We start from the raw sequence: 23027 nt of genomic DNA, 5'->3' as shown, positions 1-23027 counted from the left end.
TCCTAACAACCCCGAAATACCATCTGGAAGTAGACCAAAAATTAAAAGAGGGTCATCCAACATAATACAACTCAGGTTCAAAGAAAAACTCAACTTTGCCAAACCATCAGCCACCACTTAAATCACATTGACCAAACTAAGAACGGTGAATTCATTTAACTTGGTTGTGAAAATTGTAATAAAAAAAGTTAGATCCCAATTGTTTTCTACAACCGAAATGTATCTTGACGTGATTTATTCATTTATGAGTCAGTTGTCAAGAGGCAATTGGTATCAAAATCTGGTTTCAGCAAGCAAACTAAGCCCAAACTCCACAGAAAGAGTCAAATGGCAAAAGAACGGCCGAGTTATAGAATTTATAAGAATTGGAAAGGATAAATAAAATTAATGTAAAGAATTAAGGAGCAAATATTACATCAGGATGTGGCTGTATAAAATCTAGTTCGTATTTTTCTTCTTTCGGATAAAGAAGAAGGAAGAATTCGAAGTACCTGCGGACTACGAATCCCCAAAAAATCTGCTGTTCACTCCCACCCTATACAATTGTAGTTCTGTTGATTTGGCGGTAATGCTAATCTTCGTGTTGGCAGGCACAAAGAAAACCTCACCCTCTTCAACTAAATCATCACCCTCCACCACTATATCATCCTCAGGCAGACTTGCATCAAAATGTCCCTTCCCGGCTGTAAACATGAAAAGAGATGGTCCTAGGACTGAAGGAAAAACCACCGATGCAGAGCGAGGAATGTTACAGCAGTCGACTTCAAATTCTTCAAAAGGTGGGAGATACCTTGTTGTGTATGGATTCAAAGAAACGCCTTGCATAATTTCTGGAGAACCCTGCAAAACAACGTAGACAGATTAGATGCAGCTCATACTAATAAAATAAAATAAACATATGAAATCCCCAAGGCTCAGTCATACAACATTCAGCAATCATATGAGCAAGAGAAAAAGCAGTTGTGAAGCAAAAGCAAACAAGAATTTAGGACGCTCATCTCCTCCAAAAGGCGTGATGGCATCCAGCCAAGCATCTATGTATGATACAATTAAAAAGTCAAGGCAAATGCGCAAACCTAATGTTCTATTGGACAACAGTGACAGATATCTAAAGAAATGGAACAAGATAATTTGGATAATCGAGAATCAAAATTTCTGATTACCTGTCTGTATTTGAGCATAGAAAGAAGTGTTTGAACATCCAGTGGTTTTGAAGTAAGGCCGGCACGGACAACATTGTCAGAAGTTGCCATACACTCTATGCATTCACCAGAAATATATGCATGAGGTTCATTCGGCCCAAGACTAATTGCTTCACCACGGTTCAGCTTCACATAGTTAAGAAAAAACGCTGCTATTGCACCAACATCATCTGGGTATTGACTCTCCAATCTGAGTACCAGTTGTTCTTTAACCGTCAAAAGCCTTTTCTGGTTCAAGGAAAGAGAGAATATTGTAATTGAAGAAAACCTAGTGATGCATAAACATGATGGATAATGGTGGAACCCTATAGTTTTACTGACCATTCAAACAACGTTACTTTCAAATTGGGTATATACTGATAGTAGCACATCTAACTCTGATTTTAGTTACTGTGGGTTATATCCTTCAATTCGATTAGAAGAAAGCAAATATTTAATGGCAACATTTACAGCTAACACAACTTGAATTTACCTTTTTCTCTAAATTAAGACGTCTTTTCAGTCTAGAAATCATGTCAGCAATTGTATCTTTACTTAGTAACATAAGTCGAGTGAAGATGGACTCTATATCTGTTTTTGCTTTCCCATTCTCATGATGCTCACTACAAAGTAGAATTCGCTCTGCATCTGCAACTACAACCAATTCTGCAATCTCGGGAACACTATTAAGCATGTCCTTGAGCTCCTGGAATATATAAGATATGCAATTAAAAACAAATGAATAAAATGGAATAAGGGAAATCGTTTGATAACTATAAAAGAATGCAATTAGTTTATAAGTTATTTCTTATTTCATGTTCCTTTATGTCCTAAACATTGGTTTACTTCTTAATTTGCTTATGTCTCCTCTCTTACCATCGCATGGTTCATATGAATACGTTTTATAAAATCTTTATAAGTTGAGGGTAAAAAGTGAAATGCATTTCAGGTTCACTTGAGAAAGTTAAAAACTTGATTTCAACTGCTTCTTTACTTATTGTTTTCAACTACATTCCTTTGCTTCTTTACCACAAGACAACTTCCGGTGGAACTGATTGCTAAAGCTAAAAGTAAAAGTAAAGTTTATGCTTCCTTGTTAATTACCATGGATCTGATCCATCGCAACTATTATCAACAATTTTACGAGAAATTGATACGAAACACCATCTAATCGTAGCTACAGTATTAGAAAGATCAAATTCACTACAAGCACAAGAACTAAATGACATCGAATGATGTTACGTATTTTACCTTGACACTGATAAACCCACAAAGTGCCTCGAACTCCGTCAATGCCAATGCCATTTCAGGCTTGTGATTGTCATCTCTATAAACATTTGGGTGTAACTTGTGCAACACCCTAGCCAGTTCTTTATCCGGATGAGCCTGTATCGACAACGCCTTCCCAACCGAAAGCACCTACAATCCACAACAATCCCAAAACTCCATAATCTTGCCGAGGAAATCACGAGCATTTTGCAGGACAAAGTTCTAAATCTCAGATTCACAATGTATTACCAGATAACAAGAACAAAATGCAAACACAATACACACACACACTATCATTTGCTATTCAATTTTCTTTTCTATATTCAGCATTTTCTCAACAACCAAACAACAAACAGAAACCATACCTTAAACAAGAACGGAAGATCAGCACCCCACTTGTCAACCACCTTGTCGCCAAGCACACCGGGATCCTGCGAGATCCAGGCCTTGAGACTCAAGGGCTCCGACCCGGAATCCGCATAGGACGGCCCAGATTCATGAGTCCCGATCCAGAACTCGGCGTACGGTCTGCCCGAGTCGATGTCGGACCCGGAATTGAGCGCGAAAAGCCTGGCGACCTTGGAATTGCGGCCGAAAATACCCCAATCGTAATTCTTGACGGAGCATCTCAGCCTGACGGGGCGGCGGATCCGCTTGCGCTTCTTCTTCATGTTCTTGTCCCACGGCGGCTCCATTTTCTCATTTCGGTCCTATATATGATGTACCAAATCGGCCCAAATTGCAGGGAATAAAAAGACGTTCTGGAGGGAATTTGAGGTCGTGTCGTTTGTGGAAATCTGCAGGGTAACCGATAGTCAACCGTCAGCGTCGGTCCGCTGGCGGGTCGGATCCGGGTCTAGATCTGACGACTTTTCAATTCAATTTTTCTGCTGTGACTTTTTTTTGGTAAAAGCCGCGTCGCGTCTGAGGGGCTGTTTGGGTATTTTACGTGTGGTTCAGTTGCAGATATTTATGTTGGGTAATTAAGGGTTTATATATTTTTAATGCGTAAACGACAACGTTTGGTGGGTCGGAATCTAGCTCCGTTTTACTTAACTTCCACTTTCTGGGATATGCTTGAATAGATTCCCAAACACTGACCACGTGGGTTGACCAAAAACATTGTCCATGTGGGAGGTGGGACGAGGAATGTACAAACCCAGCAAATTAAGGGGGGCTGACATCATGGTACGTGGGTCTATATCATGCGACTCTGAATAATTTGAGTAACTGTCCCTTAATCGTAAGTTTTGGTCCTTAATTACAATTTCGTGAATATTGATTTCTGAACTTATAATAATATAGAGCAATGGTCATCTTTAAATTCTTTATTTTGGATGAATGTTCTAACAAAAATTATTAGTGTTTCACACTAACTTTTAGCTCATGAACCAAAACTCTAAGTGGACCATGATTCAAAGACCATTACTTTAATTTTCTTTTCACTATTAACCTAAAGATCGGGAAGTACTAGTGATTTCTTGGAGGAATCCTTATCATTTAGGTCAATAGTGGTACTAGCGCATGTGTCCAAATTGCCATTGGACGCGAATAAGTGTGTAACACATTAGTAGTGAATCACTAATAGTTGTGTCAAATTGTGTTTGTGCATAGTTTGTACTTGCACATTCATTCTATGATTACAAATTGTGATCGCATCAGTAGTGCGTAACCGCATGATAAATAATGAGATCATCTTTATTTTGATCAGATGTAACTTTAGTTCTACCCCATGTGAGATCTATCCCAATAAACCAACACTATGGAAGTCTCTTTTGTGTGGGTGCTCATCATGGATCCCACTTTAATCTAGTGCTAATTCATGTATAATTCTTGTTGGCTTTATGTTGAGAGCGATGGAAGGATTGAAGTCTAATACAAGTGCTTAAAAGATTTTAAGCCTCTTCATACTTTGCCAACTAATTTCATGTTAGACGCTAACATTCTAACATAATATTTATGTGATTAGGTTCAACGGTCCCATATGTTCCTACATATCAAATTCAAACTATAAAATGTTAAGCGCAAAAAGCGTCGCACATCCAATAATAGAGTTTAACATACGCACTAAAACAACTTTGAGTCTCTCAACATATTTTTGCGTTGAATACTCTCACATCCTAACATGATCACATAATTTTGCTTTAAGGATTTGTTTATAGTTGACTTATGAGCCTCAATCACCCATCATTCTCCTAGCTTTAGGTTTAGATTTGGCGCAACTTCATTGTGTCTTTGCCCTAATAAGGTTGGAGTCCGGATCCTTTTTGTGAGGATCCCAGAGATTTGTGAATCGTGTTTATTCATCATACATTGTACGGTCAGAAATCATTTTAAATATTTGTATTTAAAAAATAAACATAAACAATGCTTGACAAAAACTGACTGCACGATGTACGATGAACGGATACGATTCACATATCCCCAGGATCCTCACCAAAAAGATCCGAAGAGAATCCTGTTGGATAAGGTTGCACCTAGCTTGAGCAGAACAAATAATGCCTATACAAAACAACATTATGGGGCTAACTCCCAAATTGACCCTACCTCGCGTGACACATTATTGTTGCCTCATCAAATCATCAATATTCTGCCAACCAATTAGGCAACAAATCCCACACCTTTGCTTTACTTCTCTAAATTATTTTTCATAGTTATGGATCTGGAAGAGGGCGAGTATTGGCACAACAGAAAATTTGTTTTTTTATGATCGAAAAGTCATGGGTTTAAATCGTAAAATTAATCTTTTTTGTAAAATAAGAGTAAAGATGCATGCTATAACGTTCTTTTCAGACTCTTAACCGACTAAGAAACCTTGTTGGCTTGAAGTCGCCTTTTAGTTTTGAATTTGGAACTTGTTGAATTGGATTTCTAATCCAAATGGCAACCGTTTAGATCTGAATGTACCTTCTGTCTAAACATAAAAAATATATATTAAGATTAATCAACTAGATCCACCCCAAAAACCAGTTGCTTCCCCATGCAATTTTTGTTCCCTTTCATGCAGAGATATCAGAATTTTGGGTTTTTATAATCTACAGATATAAATAATAGTACTAGATAAATATTCACATGGATTATTACTGATTGAGTTCAGAAATGAAGCCCAATAGCAGGCTCCTAATGGACAATCTAACCAGATGGCTCCTGCCAAAATTTTATTTTCTTTATCTGTGCACTTCCGTCCATTCATTCATAGGCGCACCTTCCTATCAGCTTGGTTGTGATTGACGCATTTTAACCATACAAATGTCATAATAAAAGCTATTGAGTTACTTAGTCAACATTTTACGAACTATGTTGACAACGGTCGACATTTTCAGTTTGAATTAACAACATCGGAGCCATGGAATCAGGCAACCAAGATATATTTTTATTTTGAATTAATAACATTGCTTCAAGTTCGCTAATTATCTATCCAAGTCTCAGTTAGCGAGCAGTCTTTGATTTTTTCGCTAAACGAGGTCATGACATTCAGCTTCCTAGCCGAGTGAAGTGTTCTATGATTGGTTATTTCCAGGTACACTTTAGGATTCAACATTCTGATAGTCGAACAACATTCACTATCAAGACGCTTATCTCTTTTGAGCATGTTCCCTTACAGTCTAATACCAATTTAGTGCATTTATACTCTCATGAATATAGTAGAGGTAGCCAAACATGGTACACAAGATCCTGAACTTCGAAGTGATTTAAGCAAACTAGTCTTCAGGTTTTAGAACCCAAGGTCAAGACGTGTTCCTTCCTCGACCATGGTTGCTTGAGTGCAGAAGTCAACAACGCATTGACACCACCAACACATGAATTTTACTCGCCGACTGAGCTCAATTGCAAGTTGACATGCCTGTATCCATCAGAATGACGTAATTAGCTCATTCGTTATTTGGTCTGCGCACCATATAGACTTAGTAATTTTTAAGATAAACACGATCGTCTTTCCCAAATCTACAAATTCCTATTTCTTCAGTTACAATGTGTACAAACGAACAGACAATTATATAGCTTTTTGGGACTTTAAATCCCAAGTGCCTCACTTTCACTCTGTTATTCCTCTCCCCCAAAAGTAAAAGTTTCATTGGAAACCCCCATAAGGGTCTTCTTATCTAGCCTTTCGGTGCTTAAATTCAACCAGTTTGATTTCCTTCTCTTTATCTTTCTCTTTTTGTTCTGATAACTTTGGGGCAAAGGCAATATAACCACTTGTGCAATCTGCACAAATTGTTCTGATATCCTCCCAGTGCTGCTGGAATGTCTCAGATATGCTCGAAGCACAGACAAAATGGGAAAGCTAAAGCTGCTGCTTCCGACTTCTCATTCCCACAATTCAAATTCCTTCCGAATTTTCGCTTTTTTTGACTCCGACTCTGCTGACATTCAGTGCCATTCTCGGCTCTCTGCTAGATTTTAAAGCCTTGTTTCAGGCACTTCTGTTTGAATTCGTTAACGTTTTGTTAGTTGTTTTGGAGCAACCATGGCCATTGAGGTATGCTCGGAGATTTCGAGCCCCGGATTCAGTCCAAGAATTTCATTCTCCCATGATCTGGACAAGACGAATCATGACTCGAACCAAGGGAAACGGTTAGACTCCTCTCTCTTGGATTCCACTTCCGATTTCGACTTCTGCATTGTAAACAATCTCAAGCTGGAGTTGTCTTCGGCGGACGAGCTTTTCTCCAACGGGAAGATCCTCCCTATCCAAATCAAGAGAAATCTCAACGCTGCCGAAGACACCCACCAGCCTGACGTTCCTCGCCAGGCTCGTGAGAGGGCAGTACCTCCAGCCCTTGCTCAACACTCAACACCTCTAAATACAGAGAGGCTAAAAACAGAGGAGAAGAAGAAGAGGTTGAAAGAATTTCTAGACACCAACGCCGATGCAGATGAAACCGACAACCCTCCAACAGCAAAGCCATTCTGGCAGTTCCGGCGGAGCAGCAGCCTCAACTGCGACGCTGCCCGCGGCAAGAACCTAATCCGCCCGCTGCAGTTTCTTTCGAGAAGCAACTCAACAGGGTCGGCTCCAAACCCAAATCAAAAGCAAGCATTGCCTCCAAAGGAAAGAACAACAACAATTCATCAGAAGCAGCAGCATTTGCGGAAACAGACGTCGGTTTCGAGTAGAAGATCGTCGTCTGCGTCCATGTGCTCGAGTACATATTATCCTTACAGCAACATGAATCAAAAGCCTGCGTTGAGAAGGAGTGGATCTTACGGCAATGGGGTTAGAAACAACCCTGTCCTGAACCTCCCACCGCCATACATTTCCAAAGTTACTGTGAGTTTTTTCGGGTTTGGTTCTCTCTTCTGTAGTGGTAAATTTAGAAAGAAGAAGAAATGACTACGAGTTAAATCTTCCAAGTACATATGAAATTAGCTGTCTGCAATCTTGTATTATTAGCTAGCATGTGCATACTCTGTAAAATGAAGAAAATTTTAGCAGTAAAAAATGTGAGGAATTTAAAATTTGATTGTTGGAAGGGTGAAAAGTAGAGTGGAAAAAGTGTTAATGGAATTTGGATCCTCTCTGAAGCCTAAAGATTAGGAAATTCAAGTATTTGGTTTGTGTGAAAGAGAGATCAAAGCTCATTTGTGTGAGGTGAGAGAGCAGAATAAGGTAATGGGACCGTTGTATTCAATTTGAACCGTCCGAATTACCTGGTTCTTAGACTGTGGACAATAAAATCCAGGAATGATGTCTGTCCCAGTAAATGTGGATGCTTATCATGTTACTGGGTTAGGAGACATACGAACAACTCGCACATCCCCTTCTTTCTTTTCTGCTTTTTGATTCCTTTTCAGATTACTAAATAAGTAAATTTGACTCTCTTTTTCTTCTTTTGAAATTTGATAAAACAATTCTTTTGGATTTCTGTATATTTAGAGTTTAGAAATAATTGATTTGCATACGATGCTTCATTTTTTTTGTTTTTAATATTGTGGGATTAGGACAAAAACAGTGTGCTTCAAGGGAATGTTAAGAATCAATCATAGAGGCCAAGGGGGCTTAAACTTTTAATTTGATAATTTACACTTTGGTCCCATGAAGCTGGCTCAAAAGTTTCTCTCTCACAAACGTGGGTTGGGTCAATCGGATAGTGTAGTGTGTCTGTCTCCTTTCGTTCAAGTTCAAATTCTCATTTCACATAGGTTAGAGTAGTTTAGATTAGAATATTGTGTCAAAAAATTTGTTTCTCTATATAATGTCTGAAGATTTTTGGGCAATGGCTTGTTGTTTTTCTGGTAAATAGTAACTTCATTAACTCAAACAGCTACAAACACTGGCAACAAGAAAAAGTCGCAGCAACAAGAAGGAGGGAGGAAGTTCAAGCTCAAACAATAACAAAGACACAGTCCAAATCAGAAAACAGGGTTCGTTTACTTATCAGTAATGAGGCAATAAGACATTGAATAACTTCGGAACGAGAAAAAGTAAGAAAAGGAAATTGGATTAACAAATCCCCTTAATTAAATTCCTGAAATTGGATTATTCCGTTACGGAATTAGATAATTTGGCTGATTTCGTACACGATACATAATCAAGGCAACAATGTGGCGGTCTGAGGAGCATGAGCAAGCTCTATTGCAACATTCCGCTGCCATCATGGGCTGCAAAAAGGCCCCTTAAATGGAGGTACAACTGGGTTGGGCCTCAACAATTGAACGACAGGAAATTTGGAACTGAGAACCCAAAGACGGATCAGGATGCTCGCCGGATCCCTTTTGTGGGGATCCTAGGAATCAAGTAATTATTTCCGTTCATTGTATATTGTGCGATCATAAATCATTTAAAATTTAAAATTTAAAATTAAATATAAATAGTACCTAAAAAAAACTGACCGCACAATATACGATGAACGAATATAATTGCTTGATCTTCGGAATCCCCACAAAAGGATCCGGCGAGGATCCTGATCCCCCAAAGACAACAACCATAGGCGAACGCGTAATCACGGCAAGGACAAGTTACCCAGTCAAAGAACAGCCTTGGAGTTAGACCTTGGTTTCCGCCAAAAGAATGACAGGTCATCCAGTTCCCGGAACAAAACCCACGAGTCAAAGTGCAAGTCAAACAAACAAGTAGGCTAGGGGTAGGCCAATCCCAGGATGGGAAAAGGTCCTGCAGAGACCAGATAGCAAGAGAGAGACTTGTCCACGCACCGTATATCACCGTGAAATCTCGTGTCATTGATATAATGCAACAACGAATACTAAGATCATTGATTACGCGACGTTTAGTATTCATTGATTACGAGACGTTGATCAAAGGATCACCAACGTACAGAACTCCAAACTGTTTTAAGAGTATGATGGAATCTGTGAAGGATTGACTTTAAACAGTAGCATGCCTTCCTATAGGCAATAAACAAAACAAGAAAACAAAGATTATCCATCTCATACCAGAAGGATTGGATGCAAATGACGAGCATTATATTGCTAAAAATTTTATAAAATCTCGAAAATCCGATTACCGATAAACAATGACCAAGGAAGTATTGCGAATAATGTTGCAGAATTTTATAGTGTGATGGCAGTCAGCAAGGAAAGAAATGAAAAGATTGCAGAACAGTGAAGATTAATACTACTAATTAAGCGAAACAAAGATGTTAAGATACGGGTAGTTGAGCAGCGCAGAGCAGGCAATTTTGTGACTTGTGAATTGTGGTCTGTGGTGAGCAGTTATGTGCCAAGGCTCCAAGCAAGAAACTCACACCAGAAACCAAAACGCAAGCAAGAAGGAAGAGCAACCAAGTGTTTCAGGTCCAGCCAACCACGTTGAAGCTACACTACTTCCATGAAACCGAGACCCAAAACAAGTCATCGTTGGATTTGCATTTAGCTCAGAAGTTCAATTACATTCCAAAGAACATGTTTATTAAATACTTTACAATGTGCCGAAAAGAAGGAAATTTACAAATCCGTTTCCATACAAACAATTAATTCCCTAGCCACTCTTGTCTTTCAATCTCTTGTTTCAAAGATGATGTAAATGAACAGAACAAGTAAAAGATTCAAAATTGTCAGGCAGTATGAGGCCAAGAATGCACCCAAAAGGAAAACGAAAACAAAGATGAACATTGGGAACACTGATACCAAATGCAACTGATATTATATTAGACAGTCATTGAAAAGGAAAAACCTAGCTCAGAGCACAAATGTTATTCTATATAACCGCATCGGCCAGATTTCCCTTATTTACATTTTATTCAGAAAAAACAAAGGAAGATGAATTATAATTAACAAACAAAATTAGTGTTCCAAAGCAACTGAACATTCAGCAGTAACAGGGGATTTGATGCTTTTCATCAAAACTCCAATGTGTGTGTGTGTGTGGGCATACCCACTAATCAGCTTTGCAAGCAGCAGCAGCAGCAGTCAGGAAACAAACAGAGCCTTGAAACACTCCACATAAGCGGCATTGCCCGGATCCCTACCTCTGCAAAATAGAATGAGCAAACAGTTCAGAACTAAACAAATTTGTGATTTGAAAATGTGCGAAAGAAAGAAAAGCGGGAACTTTGAATTCCATAATCTTCATAACTCATGAAAATTTGAAAACCCCAAGAACATTAATCAGCCAAATTGGGGAGAATTCCATAATTTAGAGACCCCAGTTTCTTCAGTGACTCAGTGTTGATCAAACATTCAAATCAATGAAACGTTTGAAGACGAAGACTTTTGAGGTTATGAGAGAGAAGTCAGAAGAAAGCAATCACCTTTGTATTTTCAGGGACCTCAGGAACCTTGTACGTCTCCGCCGAGACCTCCGTCAACCACGTACCGGGAAACAAACCCTGCAGCAAGAACAACCGCCGCCAGTTAATTTGATAAACAAACAGAGAGGGGAGAGGGAAGAAACTAAAAGGAGGGTCACGATTTATGAATTTGGGAATTTGACTTACTTCCAATTGCTTCTGAACATTTCTTGGCCGCCTCTTTGGCCGACGGGGAGGGCGGTGGCCGAGCATCTTCATGAAATCTTCCTCGATCTCCTTCTTGTTGAGCGTCAATGAAAACTTGGGCCTCTCCTCCTCCTTATTCTTCTCCGGACCCGAACCCGAACCCGAAGCCCCTCTGACCAGCCTTGGCGACTTCACGCCATTGTTACCCTCACTCCTCAACGGCGAGTAACTCGCCTTCTTCTCCTCGATTCTCACCCCCTTAGCACCACCGCCGCCGCCGATTGGAGACTTGCACGCCGCCCTTCTCGTCCTCAGATTCCATGGCCTCGCCTCCGGCGGCTCCGGCGCCACCGGAGGTTCCGATTCCCCAACCTCCGCCATCTCAACATCCTCTTCTTCCGCCGCCACGTGAGTATCAGCAGCCGCCCCCGCCACTGCCACCTCCTCCTCCCTCAAAATCGCGTCTTTCATCTTATCCGCCGCCGTCTTGAGATCAAACATGAGCTTCTGCCTAAACGCATCGATCCCTTCCTCCGCGTCGTCGTTCTCGATCCTCGGCCTCGAGGGCCGAAACTTGCGCTTCTCGAACTCCAAATCCCTCCGCCGAGTCATCACCACCGGCGAGCTCTCAATCCTCTGAACCGACGATCGCCGATTAACCCCAGACCCTTCCCCGCCACTCCCGCCGGCGTCGGAGCTCTCCTTCTGGCACCGCAGGTGCCTCTGGTTCCCCCACTTCAAATCCCACGGCAAGTTGAAATTGTGCAGAGGCTTCGTCCTCTCGGAACCCATCGCCATGGACTTCGCCTCCACTCTCTCCTCCTCCTCCGACCCGCCTATATACACCATTTATCGGAAACTCAGACCAAAGAGAGCCACTCTCAGATCACAGCTCTCCCTCTCTCTCTCTCTGTTTCTCGCGCCTCCTCTGATTTTCTCGGAAAATCTCGGAATTTTCTGGGAAAAACGGAGAGTTTTTCTATTGGGATTGTTGTTATTGTTTTGTTTTTCTCTCGCAAATCGCCGGGAAACGTAAGTTTACGAGTGCGCGGCGAGAGCGAATTGAGAGACTCCGAGAGAGAACGTTTTAACGTTCGGATTATATATACTATGGATTTTTTTTTTTCTTTTTCCTTTTACTCTTTGGGCCACTGCTAATGTGCGCCCTTGGTGCATTTTCCGCACCGCTGAGGTTTCCCGGGTGATGCGTCGTTTTTGAGTGAGGTTTTGTCCTTATCCACCCTCCGATTTGAAGTTTACCTCCTTGATCTCTTCTCCCAGCCGTTGATTTAAAATTATTTTCTTTTAATTCTCAAAAATGAAAATTATTTTCATTTAATATTTTTCCTTTTGGTGGCAAAATTCATTCTTGTAAAGCGTGACATATTTTTCACCACAAAAATTCAAACATGTGTAAATGTAATTGTGTAGTGTTCGAACCTTGACAATAATAATGAAATCTCGCAATTTTAAGCTTGATAATAATTATCAAATCTCACAATTTTAAGCGGTTATAGAAATGAGTGAAATAACAAAAACCAGCGTGTGGATAAGAAAAACTAGTTATGGTGAATTATTTACTGTATTACTATATATTGTTGGATACGGCCGGACCGCTCTGGTCAAATTTTGTTCCTTCTTTCTAATTATTCTCAACGAAATTAATTTGAATTACTTTATTGCTCTACGTTGTCGGATTGAACCACGCTAGTCAAATTTTTTTATTTCTTTCTAATTATTCTGAACAAAAAAAATTATTTAATTTTTACTAATTAGATATTCATCTAAAATTGAAAATGTGGGTAGAAACCTTGAATTCAAAAATGAAAGGAAATGTTGATGTAAATCGTAGAGAAAATTGTATGAAATTAATAAATATTTGAGGAATAAAAAATAAAAAAGATATCCATGTAGAAGAATTATACCTTAGATGTGCATAGGCCAACGGCTACTATGACAAGCCAGTTGCAAGTAAGACGTTGAAGATTCGATTTTCATCAAAGGGAAATTTGAACTAAATTATTATGGCGTGAAGTTTAGCTAACTCCTCCACCCATCCTGTAGATAATATCGTATGTGTTGATGCACACAATCAGGTTGAATTTGGAACAATATAAAGTGTCAAAGTTGTAACCTTCACGAGATTGCTCATGTCACCTAGCGAGGGTAACATGTAAAGAGATATAGGTAGGGTAACAAACACAAGATATACGTAATTCACCCTAAATTGGGTCCACAAAGGTAAATGAGTTCTCATTAATCATGTAGAGTTTACACAGTACAAATGTTCAAGCATAATCATCATTAATAAGTTCTAATAAAGGGTTAAAGGAAATAATATCATTAAGGATTAATTATTGGAGAATGATCTGTTTTATAGTTGAGGAGAGTATCCGGCTAAGTCAATGTGAGACTCTAAGAACTTTATTTTGATGTTGACACGTGTTGTGTCGTGATTGGCCTGGAAACTCTTGTGCTTCGGCACAAGTGCTTCAACACAAATCCTTCAATAGGTCCCTAAAGATATAAAGTTGACCGGTACTCGATAATTTCGATATTAATGAAATATGGTACAAACAGTATGTATTAAAAAATTAATACAATTCGTGTGGGTTGTAAAATTCTCTATCTCATTATTTTAAGGATAATATTTTCCTCACTTCCTTTCTAATAGGTCATTAATTTATGTTCAAACTTCATAATTGGTATTGTTCATTTTTTCATCATCATGTAAAGATGATTTTACATATATTCATTTGATTTAGAGATCATTTAACTATTTATACATGCCAAACAAACCGACAATTATGGTAATAAGTAGCATTCTCATAATTGCCAATTTTTATTTATTTATATGAATAATTAAACGGTTTTTAAATCAAATAAGTTTTTCAAATACAATATACGCATGAGTTTAAGAGAATGAACAAAACTAGAAAATAAAGACTTTCTCTGAAGAAGTATGTCCTTGTTTTAATTGCTAACATCAATCTACCTTCCTCATTACAAATCAAGTCGGGTCGGACCAATATACCCCACCAAAACCGTTAAAGCATTTTTAAACTGCAAATAATTTGAAAGTGACAGAAAATTAAGGAATGTGTAAGGAGAAAGAAACCCTTGACATCTGCATGCCCAACTGGGCCAACTCCAAACGGTATGTATATTTGCATGCTTGAATTCAAAACAAGGTAAACTAACTTTGTATTATTGTAAAAATGAGTATAACAATAACAATTTTCAAGAAGTGCTATAGAATTTATGAAGTTCAATTTTTACCATCAATTTATCATACATGGATTCATAAGTGACGATATATAATAAGGATAATGCTTGTATTTCTTCGTAATGAAACCCACTTTGTCTTTCAGCTTATGATTAATACGGCCAATCTTAGGAGAGTATAGGCGGGGCCATTGAATAGGGCCATAAATTGAAGGCTTCCATTTATGTTTCGCATAGGGCCTCCAAAATCTGAGCGTCAAATATGATGATTAGCATATATTCGTCATACAAATATTATAATTAGATTGTCGATTTTCTTTGTCATCATCTAAAGTTCATAATGCAAAAAATTATTCAATTTGAAGATCTTTTAGTCATTCATATGTTTTAAACAAATAGACGGTTCATCATGAATATGTTATTTGTTATCAAAATCGTTGATTGGTTTGACATGTATGAATGGCTAAACGATCTTCAAATTAAATGATTTTGTGCATATATGATATTTAGATGTTGATAAGAGAATGTGCAATTTCTACTGTGATGTTCATATGTTAAAAATACATTAGTCATAAGCAGGAGGACAAGTATGTTCTCCCACGGAAAAACACAAGCATTATCCATATAGTTATATTTTTTTATCAATTGCATGGCAATAACTTGGAACCTTTTCCTTCATTAGATAAAAAATGATTTTTAAACTTTATGGAGGTTTTTTATAATTTGTGAATTGGGATTCTCACTACGTATACAAAATTCCACTTTTAAACTCGACTTTTGTTAAATATTACTTACCGATAATAAATATTAGAATTCTTCAATACTTTTTTACATTGACTATAATGTATTAAAAATTTCAATTCCTAACTTCTTTTGTGTTTACTAACTTGTAGTTTCACGTTATAATTGTTAATCTAATACTTAAAAAATCATGAATCATATCAACTAATGAACCTGATTCCGTCCTCAAATCTTCTCTCTCTTTCACTTTCTCGAATCCAAAAAAGTAAACATTCTCTCAAGACAAGATCTTTTGTGTATAAAATAAAATAAAAAAACCCTTTTTCGAACTGCTCTAAAACTCGAAGCCGCGACATCACATAATTCGAAAAGCTCCTCATCTGCCCTCTAGTCACATGGTAAACATCAAAAGATATATGAAATCATCAAAAAGTAGCCTTTTAAACGTGAGATCGATCGGTTTTAAAAGCTCCAATTAAACTTGGAAGGAAACCCACTCGGGGTCCCAAAGTCCAACGGCTAGTTTGCTTATTCCTTTATATTAAACCCTAAAACAAACAAGAAGAAGCAACCGACCATCTACCCGCTTTTTAAAGCTTGGCTTCCAACCACCAATTATATTCCTTTCACTTCCTTCCACTTTTTTGCACCCTTAAATGCTCTCTCCCTCCTCCACAAACCCCAACTCAAACTTTCTGCAACTAAAAGAGAGAGTGATTCATTTCCGACTTCATTAGTGTACTCGTTTCATGTAAGCCTCACTATCTATTGAAGTTTCCACAAAATAATGTCGAGAAGGCGAATGCCCGTTTTTCAGAAGCTCTCGAAACTCCTGAAAATCTTTATCTTCCTTGCCAAAGTGAGAAAACTATCATTTGAAAACTCATTTATTAGTAAGTTACAATATTCAAAGAAGATGAAGCTCCTGAAGGATTACAACTCTGGGTTTGTAAGAGAATACCAGTTCTCTCCCTCCAACAGTCCCCTCATTCATTACCACAGAAGGAGGCAGCTCATGAAGAACGGAAGCCTTCGAGACGTGTACTCGATGTACTTTCTCTGCAAATGCTGGGGCAATAGCTTGAGAGTTGAAGGAGAAGATGGAGATTTCACGTTGGAAGCTCTGCCGACTGCCGGAGATGACAATGCAGTGGCTTTATACGAGCCGTTGGATTGGGGAGATCACGAAGAAGAAGCTTCCATTGACTTGCGGGCGCAGATGTTTATTGAGAGGTTCTATGAAGAAATGAGAATGCAGAGGCAGGAATCGTTTTAAGTTAATCAAATTTTTAGTCCAAATTTTTGCATATTTGTTGATTTTTGAATGATATTACTCCTTTTTTTTCGTGACATGTGTGGCAATTAGTATTTTTGGGGCATAGGAACGCTGTTGTGTTGATTAAACTTTCAAATTATTAAATCTCATAATTGTCTGACATTTGACACTTTTTATTTTATACAAGCGAAATTCTACCTTAAATTGATTTTTGTATGTTCTGGTCAATGTAGCTGCAACTATGTTGTACCGATGCGTCGTCGCCTTTTGATAATTAGAATGGTGGTCCATAGCAGAATTAAGCTGGCAGGAAGTGAAATAAATGGACCACATAGTACCGTGTATTTGCCTACAGGGAAGATAGAAGAACTTCAATGAAGCTGGGCTGTTTAACAGAAGCATTCATATATACATGACAAATCCCTAAACATACAAAAAGTATGAAAAATCCGCCATCATCATTAGTGCACATTTTCTTAAGATATTGATTAATCTTAACAAATCCCTAAACATGGTAGTTAGTGTCTGCCATCTGTCTGTTTAATATATAGAAACATGACCGTGACAATAGACCAACTTAGAGGTTTCACATGTTACCATAAAGTTCCGATTCCGATACAGTAACTTTTTTGGACGGAACATTTTGGAGTTGTCGGAATCAAAACTTTATGTATGTTATGTTGGGCCTTGTTTGAAGGTCCCAAAGTTCCATACAAGTGAATGGTATTTCCTTGACAGTATCATCATAATCTGGAAAAGAAAGAGCTTTGTCTCCGGCAGTCTTAATGTCGGGATCAATGAATAGGTTGCTTGTACAATCCAAATTTCCGACGTCATTTGTGTCACGTTTATTGATCACCTCGGCATATAACCTTTTTACCCTGTGAATATCATGGGCCAGGCCTTGTTCCAATTTGGGTTTTGGTCACATCATATGGCCCTTGATCATATTGGAAAGCGTTGTATTTTTCTTATGGACCACACAAGTCCTGGTCAGAGATTTACGCCCAATTAACATATTCTGTAAATTGATAATTATTTTAAGATCAACCATTTTTAACAATGAATATAAAACACACATATTCGCTATTAAAAAACTAAAATATTTACAAATTCGTAAACTGATCTTCTTCTTTTTTTATTTACAAAATAATATTAGATACGGTTTTAAATAAAAATAATAAAAATGTAAGATTCTGTTTGATATTCTACTTGAATTTAACTTTTTAAACTCAAAACAATTTTCAAGTTTTAGGCCTTAAAAACTTGTTTAGTAGGACTATTTTAAAAAATTGAACTCAAGATTAACTCAAAAATATAATATATTCTCTAAAAACATAAAAAGTGAATATTTAGAGTTTTTAAACTTACACTCACTCATTTCTTTTCTCTCCCTCCTCCCCTCTTACTCCAAATCTATCTCTCTCTTTTCTTCTTCTCTCCTCTTTTTTTTTTTACCTTTTTCGTCCCTCATCCAATTTGCTCTCTTCATTCTCTCGGTTCTTTCTTTCACTCCTCTTTCTCTCTATCTCGTCATATCCTCTCTTTTTTTTTCTCTTTCCTTCAATCATCTTTTACTTTTTTTATCCTCTCTCCTCTTTCTCTCTCTCCTGCGACCTCTTCTTTTTAGATCTCTTTGTCTTAAATCGCAAACCAATTAAGTTTTTGAGTCTTAAAAAAAAAAAATTCAAGAAATATTGTTAAGAAATATTTTGAGAAATGATAAAAAATTTCAAATAAGATACCAAACAGACCCTAAATTTGCTACGTAAAATTGCGTATGTCCCCACCGCTAATGGAATTGGGTACTCTCGGGCCCCAGAAAAAAACCGGACCGGAGACAATTTGACCTGTCTCATTTAATGAGGGTAAAAATAACAGTGTTTTCCGGCTACTGTTTTACAGTAACCTTTTGACCTTTTTTGTAAGAAAGGAGGAAAAAAGGAGAATAAAAGCAAAACCTTGTGCTTTAAGTTTACGCACTGCGAATCGATTTGGGTAAAAAAGGGGGACTTGATATAGGGTTAGGGTTTTTACCCAATTCGATTGCAGACATTTACATAAAGCATTGAGCGGCCGGCAAAGGGTTGAGAAATCCGAGAATGGCCGCCGGCAAGGAGTTCATGGTTTACAACTCGCTGACCCGCCAGAAGGAGATCTTCAGGCCGATAGAACCCGGCAAGGTTAGGATGTACGTCTGTGGAATCACCGCCTACGACCTCAGCCATCTCGGCCACGGTCGCGCCGCCGTCAATTTCGATGTCCTCTTCAGGTTCGCCATGTTTAAGTTATTAATTATGCAATTAATTGTGCTTTTGATTAGTGTAGAATTTGATGTGTTTGATTTTGTGCATGTGCTTTTGATTTTTCCGTGTTCTGTTAGAATTATTTAATAAAGCTAGTTGATTTAATCACTGTCAAACGCTGCAAAATTTGTTTGGCATAAATCATAACTGAGGATTAGTTTGTGGCAACAAATCATGTGTGAAATTGAATTGGAATCCTGCAGATACTTAAAGCATTTGGGTTACGAGGTTACGTACGTCCGTAATTTCACTGATGTTGATGACAAGGTGAGAATTTTGAGCCATATCATGAGATGATTTTGTATTGCATTCCTTCTTTTCCCTTCATTCGCGTGCACTCTGCTTTGGTTTGTTTGTAGTTTTAGCAATACCCTTGTACATTCCTGCATTTTAGGAGTAGACACCAATATTTATGTTGTGATTGGACAGGGATTACCGAGTTCCAAGAGAATTAGGCTACGTTAGTAAGGAATGACTAGCTGCAATGAACTTAGGGTGATTTGTAAATGACTAGATGCAATGTACTTAGTGGGACTTGTAAATCACTACTTGAAAGGAGTCATTTGCTGTTTAGTGACTTTGTGATGCTCCTGTGGTGCATTTTCGATCACTCTACCTAATGTTTCCTTTAGTGTATTTCTAACTAATTTATGACTAATCCCTTGGTATTTGGAAATCCCTCATCCAAACAGAACATTAATGTTTCGCTTATCTTATACTTGTTATCTCTTTCTAGCTAAAACTTTTCATTTGGCTTGTTTAGTGCTATAAATCTGCTTACCTTTTTATGACTAAATCACTGGCCTCATATTGAGGTCTTTTTTCTTTTGTCCGAAATCAGTTATCTGGCAGCTGGCTAATGCTTTAATGTTGTTTGGCATTTGAATATCTGAGACAGATGGGTGTTTTATATGCTTGAAAGAATTTTGGATCTTCTGACTCTTTATAATTTTCTATTTTGAATCTTCTGATTCTTCTTGTTCTTTTCATTTTCGTTGTGTACTTAATGCCATGTAGAGATTGCTAATGTTTGGACGTTTCAGATAATAATACGAGCAAATAAGAATGGTGAAGACCCATTTAGTTTAAGTAGTCGTTTTTGCAAAGAATATCTCAAGGACATGGGTGATCTCCAGTGCCTTCTTCCCACCCATCAGCCATATGTTTCTGACCACATAGAACATATCAAGGATTTGATAACACAGGTTTTCTGCTTGCTCTAATGCTTATATATTATGTTTCTGTGATGGTTTTTTGTTCGTTTTATTTTTACGGGCCCACAGTTTCTCTCTAATGATTGTTATATCATGCAGATTATTAACAAGGAATACGCATACCAAGTTGGCGGAGATGTATTCTTTGCTGTTGATAAATTTCCAAATTATGGCCAGTTATCTGGACAAAAATTGGAACACAATCGGGCTGGTGAACGAGTTGCTGTTGATTCAAGAAAGCGTAATCCTGCAGACTTTGCATTGTGGAAGGTCTGGGATCCTCAACCATTTACCTCGTTTTTGCAGTTTTTTGTTTGTATTTTTAAATTAATAAAACTTCAAAATAAATCTGCAGTCTGCAAAGCCTGGTGAGCCAAGTTGGGAAAGCCCTTGGGGACTTGGTAGACCTGGATGGCACATTGAATGCAGTGCAATGAGTGCACATTATCTGACATTCAAGTTTGATATTCATGGTGGCGGCATTGACTTGATTTTTCCACATCATGAGAATGAGATTGCCCAGAGCTGTGCTGCGTGCCAAGAGAGCAGTGTGAGTTACTGGATGCATAATGGACATGTTACCAATAACAATGAGAAAATGTCAAAATCCCTGAACAACTTTTTCACTATTAGGGAGGTAAATTGCGGTAACTTTTCCTTTTAATGCTTCTTGGAGCTTCTATATATTTTCAGTTTATACTACCATTTAATATATAATTTCATTCTCTATTAGATTACAGAAAAGTACCATCCATTGGCTTTGAGACACTTCTTGATAAGCGCTCACTATAGGTCTCCTCTCAACTACACAATCTCCCAGCTGGAAAGTTCATCAGATGCTATTTATTACATATATCAGGTATGTTTTTTATCTGGATCCGAATAATTTTAATTTGGAAGTTTGTCTCTCAGTCCTTAGCTAGTCAATGGGCATGCATGCACCTGCTTAGCTCCTAACTGTTCTGAGACCTTTCCTTTTCTGGAATATTGTTTTCCACTGATATCTTTTACTGTATCCTGAGGTGTAATTTTAGTGGACGTTGCGCTAAACTTTCTGTTGGCAATTTTTCCTGGTTGGGTTAAATGGTAATTATTATCTTGTTGGATTACCCCTGCAAATTTCTGTTTGGCCAATGTCTTCTGGAATGATGGCTGTTGGCATTAAATATTAATCTTTGTGATGTAGCTGGTTCCAGAATTCTGGACTTTCGGTTAATTTAGCACAATACAAGTAAAATACTGATCAAGATTGAACAGAATTTTATAGAGTTTGGCTTGCCATGGGTTTACCCTTTTTATGTAGTGTTCTTTGCTTTGTTTTCCCGACATAAGCTGCATTGTGACTATTTTAAGATACTTGCCTGTGTCTCAAATTTACGGAAACAGAAGTTAATAAGACAAGTTAAACATGCATTTTGGATCACAGTACAAATGGATTTTATGTTTCTGTATCTGGAATCTTATAGCTTGATGTTTTGTCATGGTAGACCTTGCAAGATTGTGAAGATGCTTTAGCTCCATTTCGAGAAGAGGGTCTGAAGGAAGGCGCAGATCAAAATGGCAGAACAGTTAAAATTACTCCGACTGCCCAAGAATGCATCAGTAAGCTAAATAATGAGTTTGAGTCCAAAATGTGCGATGACTTGAACACTGCACAGATATTGACTGGTGCTTTCCAAGATGCGTTGAAGTTTATAAATAGTTCTTTGAATGGACTCAAGGTAAACATTTAGATTCAGTTCCACCATGCCTCGCCTTTTCTTTTTCTGTGCTCTCTCCCACCTTTATATGTGTATATGGCTGTGTTGTGATAACAAAAGTGTGTTTACTTTTATAGAAGAAGCAGCAAAAGCAAAAACAGTTATCAATGGTCCAGTCACTAACGGATGTAAAGAAAGCAGTTACTGATGATGTTCTGGACGTTTTGGGTTTAAAATCGCCCCATACATACTCGGAGGTGATATGTCCTCTTTTTTGTTTCCTTTAAATTTGAAATCATGGATTGAAGTTATCAACTACAAAGGGATACTGCATTGTACAGGTTTTGCAGCAATTGAAAGTGAAAGCATTGGAGAGAGCAGGGATGATGGAAAGCGATGTACTGAAGAAGATTGAAGAGAGAAAACAAGCAAGGGAAAACAAAGATTTTGCAATGAGCGATCAGATCAGAGCTGATTTGACTAGAAAAGGCATTGCACTAATGGATGTGGGCAAGGAGACAATCTGGAGACCTTGTGTACGAGAAGAGCCCATCGAGGAAGAGCAAAAAGAGCTGCCGACTGAGGAGGAACATAAGGTATTGCCGGTTGAACAAAAGGAAGAACAAAAACAGATGCCAAGTGAAGAAGAACACAAGGCATTACCCGTCAAAGCAAAGGAACCGCCTGCGTCTACATGAATGGTGTACAACCATCTACCGGCCTTGACCTGTTAGCGTGAGTGGTTAATCTTTTCAGGTCGGGAAATCGCTTATTAGTTTTGATTCATACATGATTAATATTGTAATACTTTGGGGATCAGAGGGGCCAAGGCCCCCGGAGTCTTGAAGTTTGTTTTTGTAACCTATTTCTTTTTCCTTTTTGATATTTTTTGGGTCCTGCTGTCCTTTAAACATCAAGGAAGCAGGAAATACTGTCTTAGTCTTGCCAGTTAACACCATATGATACAGGTTCTGCTGCATTATACAATTTACGGAAGCATATGGTTTATTTTGTATTTATTTGGTGCATTTTGTTCATAAATTTCCCTTGCGCTAGACAAGATCTACACGATTGATTCTGCGAAGCCTATTTTTTTCGTTATTCTGTTTCCTAGACTAGTTGTTCCAGTACACAAGTCCGAAATGATATTACGCCCTTTTTTTTTTTTTTTTTTTTTTTTTTTTGGGGGTTGACAACGTGACTAAACGCTTAACA

The 23027-nt window shown here is 38.1% G+C and overlaps 5 protein-coding genes across 6 annotated transcripts; 3 read left to right on the top strand and 2 right to left on the bottom strand.

Annotated features, from left to right (window-relative positions):
* Positions 1-354: 354 nt before the first annotated feature.
* LOC137730831 (mannose-6-phosphate isomerase 1-like) lies at positions 355-3262 on the bottom strand. The gene is made up of 5 exons (XM_068469815.1): positions 2816-3262; positions 2433-2600; positions 1675-1887; positions 1164-1430; positions 355-840 (listed from the first exon to the last, which is right to left on the bottom strand). The coding sequence occupies exons 1-5, from the start codon at positions 3143-3145 to the stop codon at positions 499-501; spliced, it is 1320 nt and encodes a 439-aa protein (XP_068325916.1). The 5' UTR covers positions 3146-3262; the 3' UTR covers positions 355-498.
* A 3240-nt stretch (positions 3263-6502) lies between these two features.
* Positions 6503-7862, top strand: LOC137730642 (uncharacterized). Its single transcript, XM_068469616.1, has one exon. The coding sequence runs from the start codon at positions 6922-6924 to the stop codon at positions 7786-7788; it is 867 nt and encodes a 288-aa protein (XP_068325717.1). The 5' UTR covers positions 6503-6921; the 3' UTR covers positions 7789-7862.
* A 2673-nt stretch (positions 7863-10535) lies between these two features.
* Positions 10536-12411, bottom strand: LOC137732397 (uncharacterized). Of its 2 annotated transcripts, XM_068471705.1 has the most exons (4): positions 11786-12411; positions 11351-11731; positions 11165-11242; positions 10536-10884 (listed from the first exon to the last, which is right to left on the bottom strand). In XM_068471705.1, the coding sequence occupies exons 1-4, from the start codon at positions 12197-12199 to the stop codon at positions 10879-10881; spliced, it is 879 nt and encodes a 292-aa protein (XP_068327806.1). In that variant the 5' UTR covers positions 12200-12411; the 3' UTR covers positions 10536-10878. The 2 variants fall into 2 exon arrangements, with proteins under 2 accessions (XP_068327806.1, XP_068327805.1); XM_068471704.1 differs by having other exon boundaries at positions 11351-12411.
* A 3614-nt stretch (positions 12412-16025) lies between these two features.
* LOC137731270 (uncharacterized) lies at positions 16026-16592 on the top strand. Its single transcript, XM_068470368.1, has one exon. The coding sequence runs from the start codon at positions 16104-16106 to the stop codon at positions 16590-16592; it is 489 nt and encodes a 162-aa protein (XP_068326469.1). The 5' UTR covers positions 16026-16103.
* A 1973-nt stretch (positions 16593-18565) lies between these two features.
* Positions 18566-22827, top strand: LOC137731947 (cysteine--tRNA ligase 2, cytoplasmic-like). The gene is made up of 9 exons (XM_068471212.1): positions 18566-18864; positions 19102-19165; positions 19942-20103; positions 20212-20382; positions 20468-20749; positions 20846-20971; positions 21600-21833; positions 21950-22069; positions 22154-22827. The coding sequence occupies exons 1-9, from the start codon at positions 18695-18697 to the stop codon at positions 22508-22510; spliced, it is 1686 nt and encodes a 561-aa protein (XP_068327313.1). The 5' UTR covers positions 18566-18694; the 3' UTR covers positions 22511-22827.
* Positions 22828-23027: the final 200 nt, after the last annotated feature.

Source organism: Pyrus communis, chromosome 4 (assembly GCF_963583255.1).
Source record: "Pyrus communis chromosome 4, drPyrComm1.1, whole genome shotgun sequence".
Lineage (NCBI taxonomy): Eukaryota > Viridiplantae > Streptophyta > Magnoliopsida > Rosales > Rosaceae > Pyrus > Pyrus communis.
This window is presented reverse-complemented; position numbering and strand designations above follow the sequence as displayed.

Bases quoted from the DNA above. Each gene is read 5' to 3' on its own strand.
- LOC137730642 (XM_068469616.1), top strand. From the start codon at position 6,922: ATGGCCATTGAGGTATGCTCGGAGATTTCGAGCCCCGGATTCAGTCCA.
- LOC137730831 (XM_068469815.1), bottom strand. From the start codon at position 3,145: ATGGAGCCGCCGTGGGACAAGAACATGAAGAAGAAGCGCAAGCGGATC. The intron at 1,888-2,432 runs GTAAAATACGTA...TATATATTCCAG, and splicing joins GTGGGTTTATCAGTGTCAAG to GAGCTCAAGGACATGCTTAA. The intron at 1,431-1,674 runs GTAAATTCAAGT...TCCTTGAACCAG, and splicing joins GTCTTAATTTAGAGAAAAAG to AAAAGGCTTTTGACGGTTAA.
- LOC137732397 (XM_068471704.1), bottom strand. From the start codon at position 12,199: ATGGTGTATATAGGCGGGTCGGAGGAGGAGGAGAGAGTGGAGGCGAAG. The intron at 11,243-11,350 runs GTAAGTCAAATT...TTCTTGCTGCAG, and splicing joins ATGTTCAGAAGCAATTGGAA to GGTTTGTTTCCCGGTACGTG.
- LOC137731270 (XM_068470368.1), top strand. From the start codon at position 16,104: ATGTCGAGAAGGCGAATGCCCGTTTTTCAGAAGCTCTCGAAACTCCTG.
- LOC137731947 (XM_068471212.1), top strand. From the start codon at position 18,695: ATGGCCGCCGGCAAGGAGTTCATGGTTTACAACTCGCTGACCCGCCAG. The intron at 18,865-19,101 runs GTTCGCCATGTT...GGAATCCTGCAG, and splicing joins AATTTCGATGTCCTCTTCAG to ATACTTAAAGCATTTGGGTT. The intron at 19,166-19,941 runs GTGAGAATTTTG...TGGACGTTTCAG, and splicing joins TCACTGATGTTGATGACAAG to ATAATAATACGAGCAAATAA.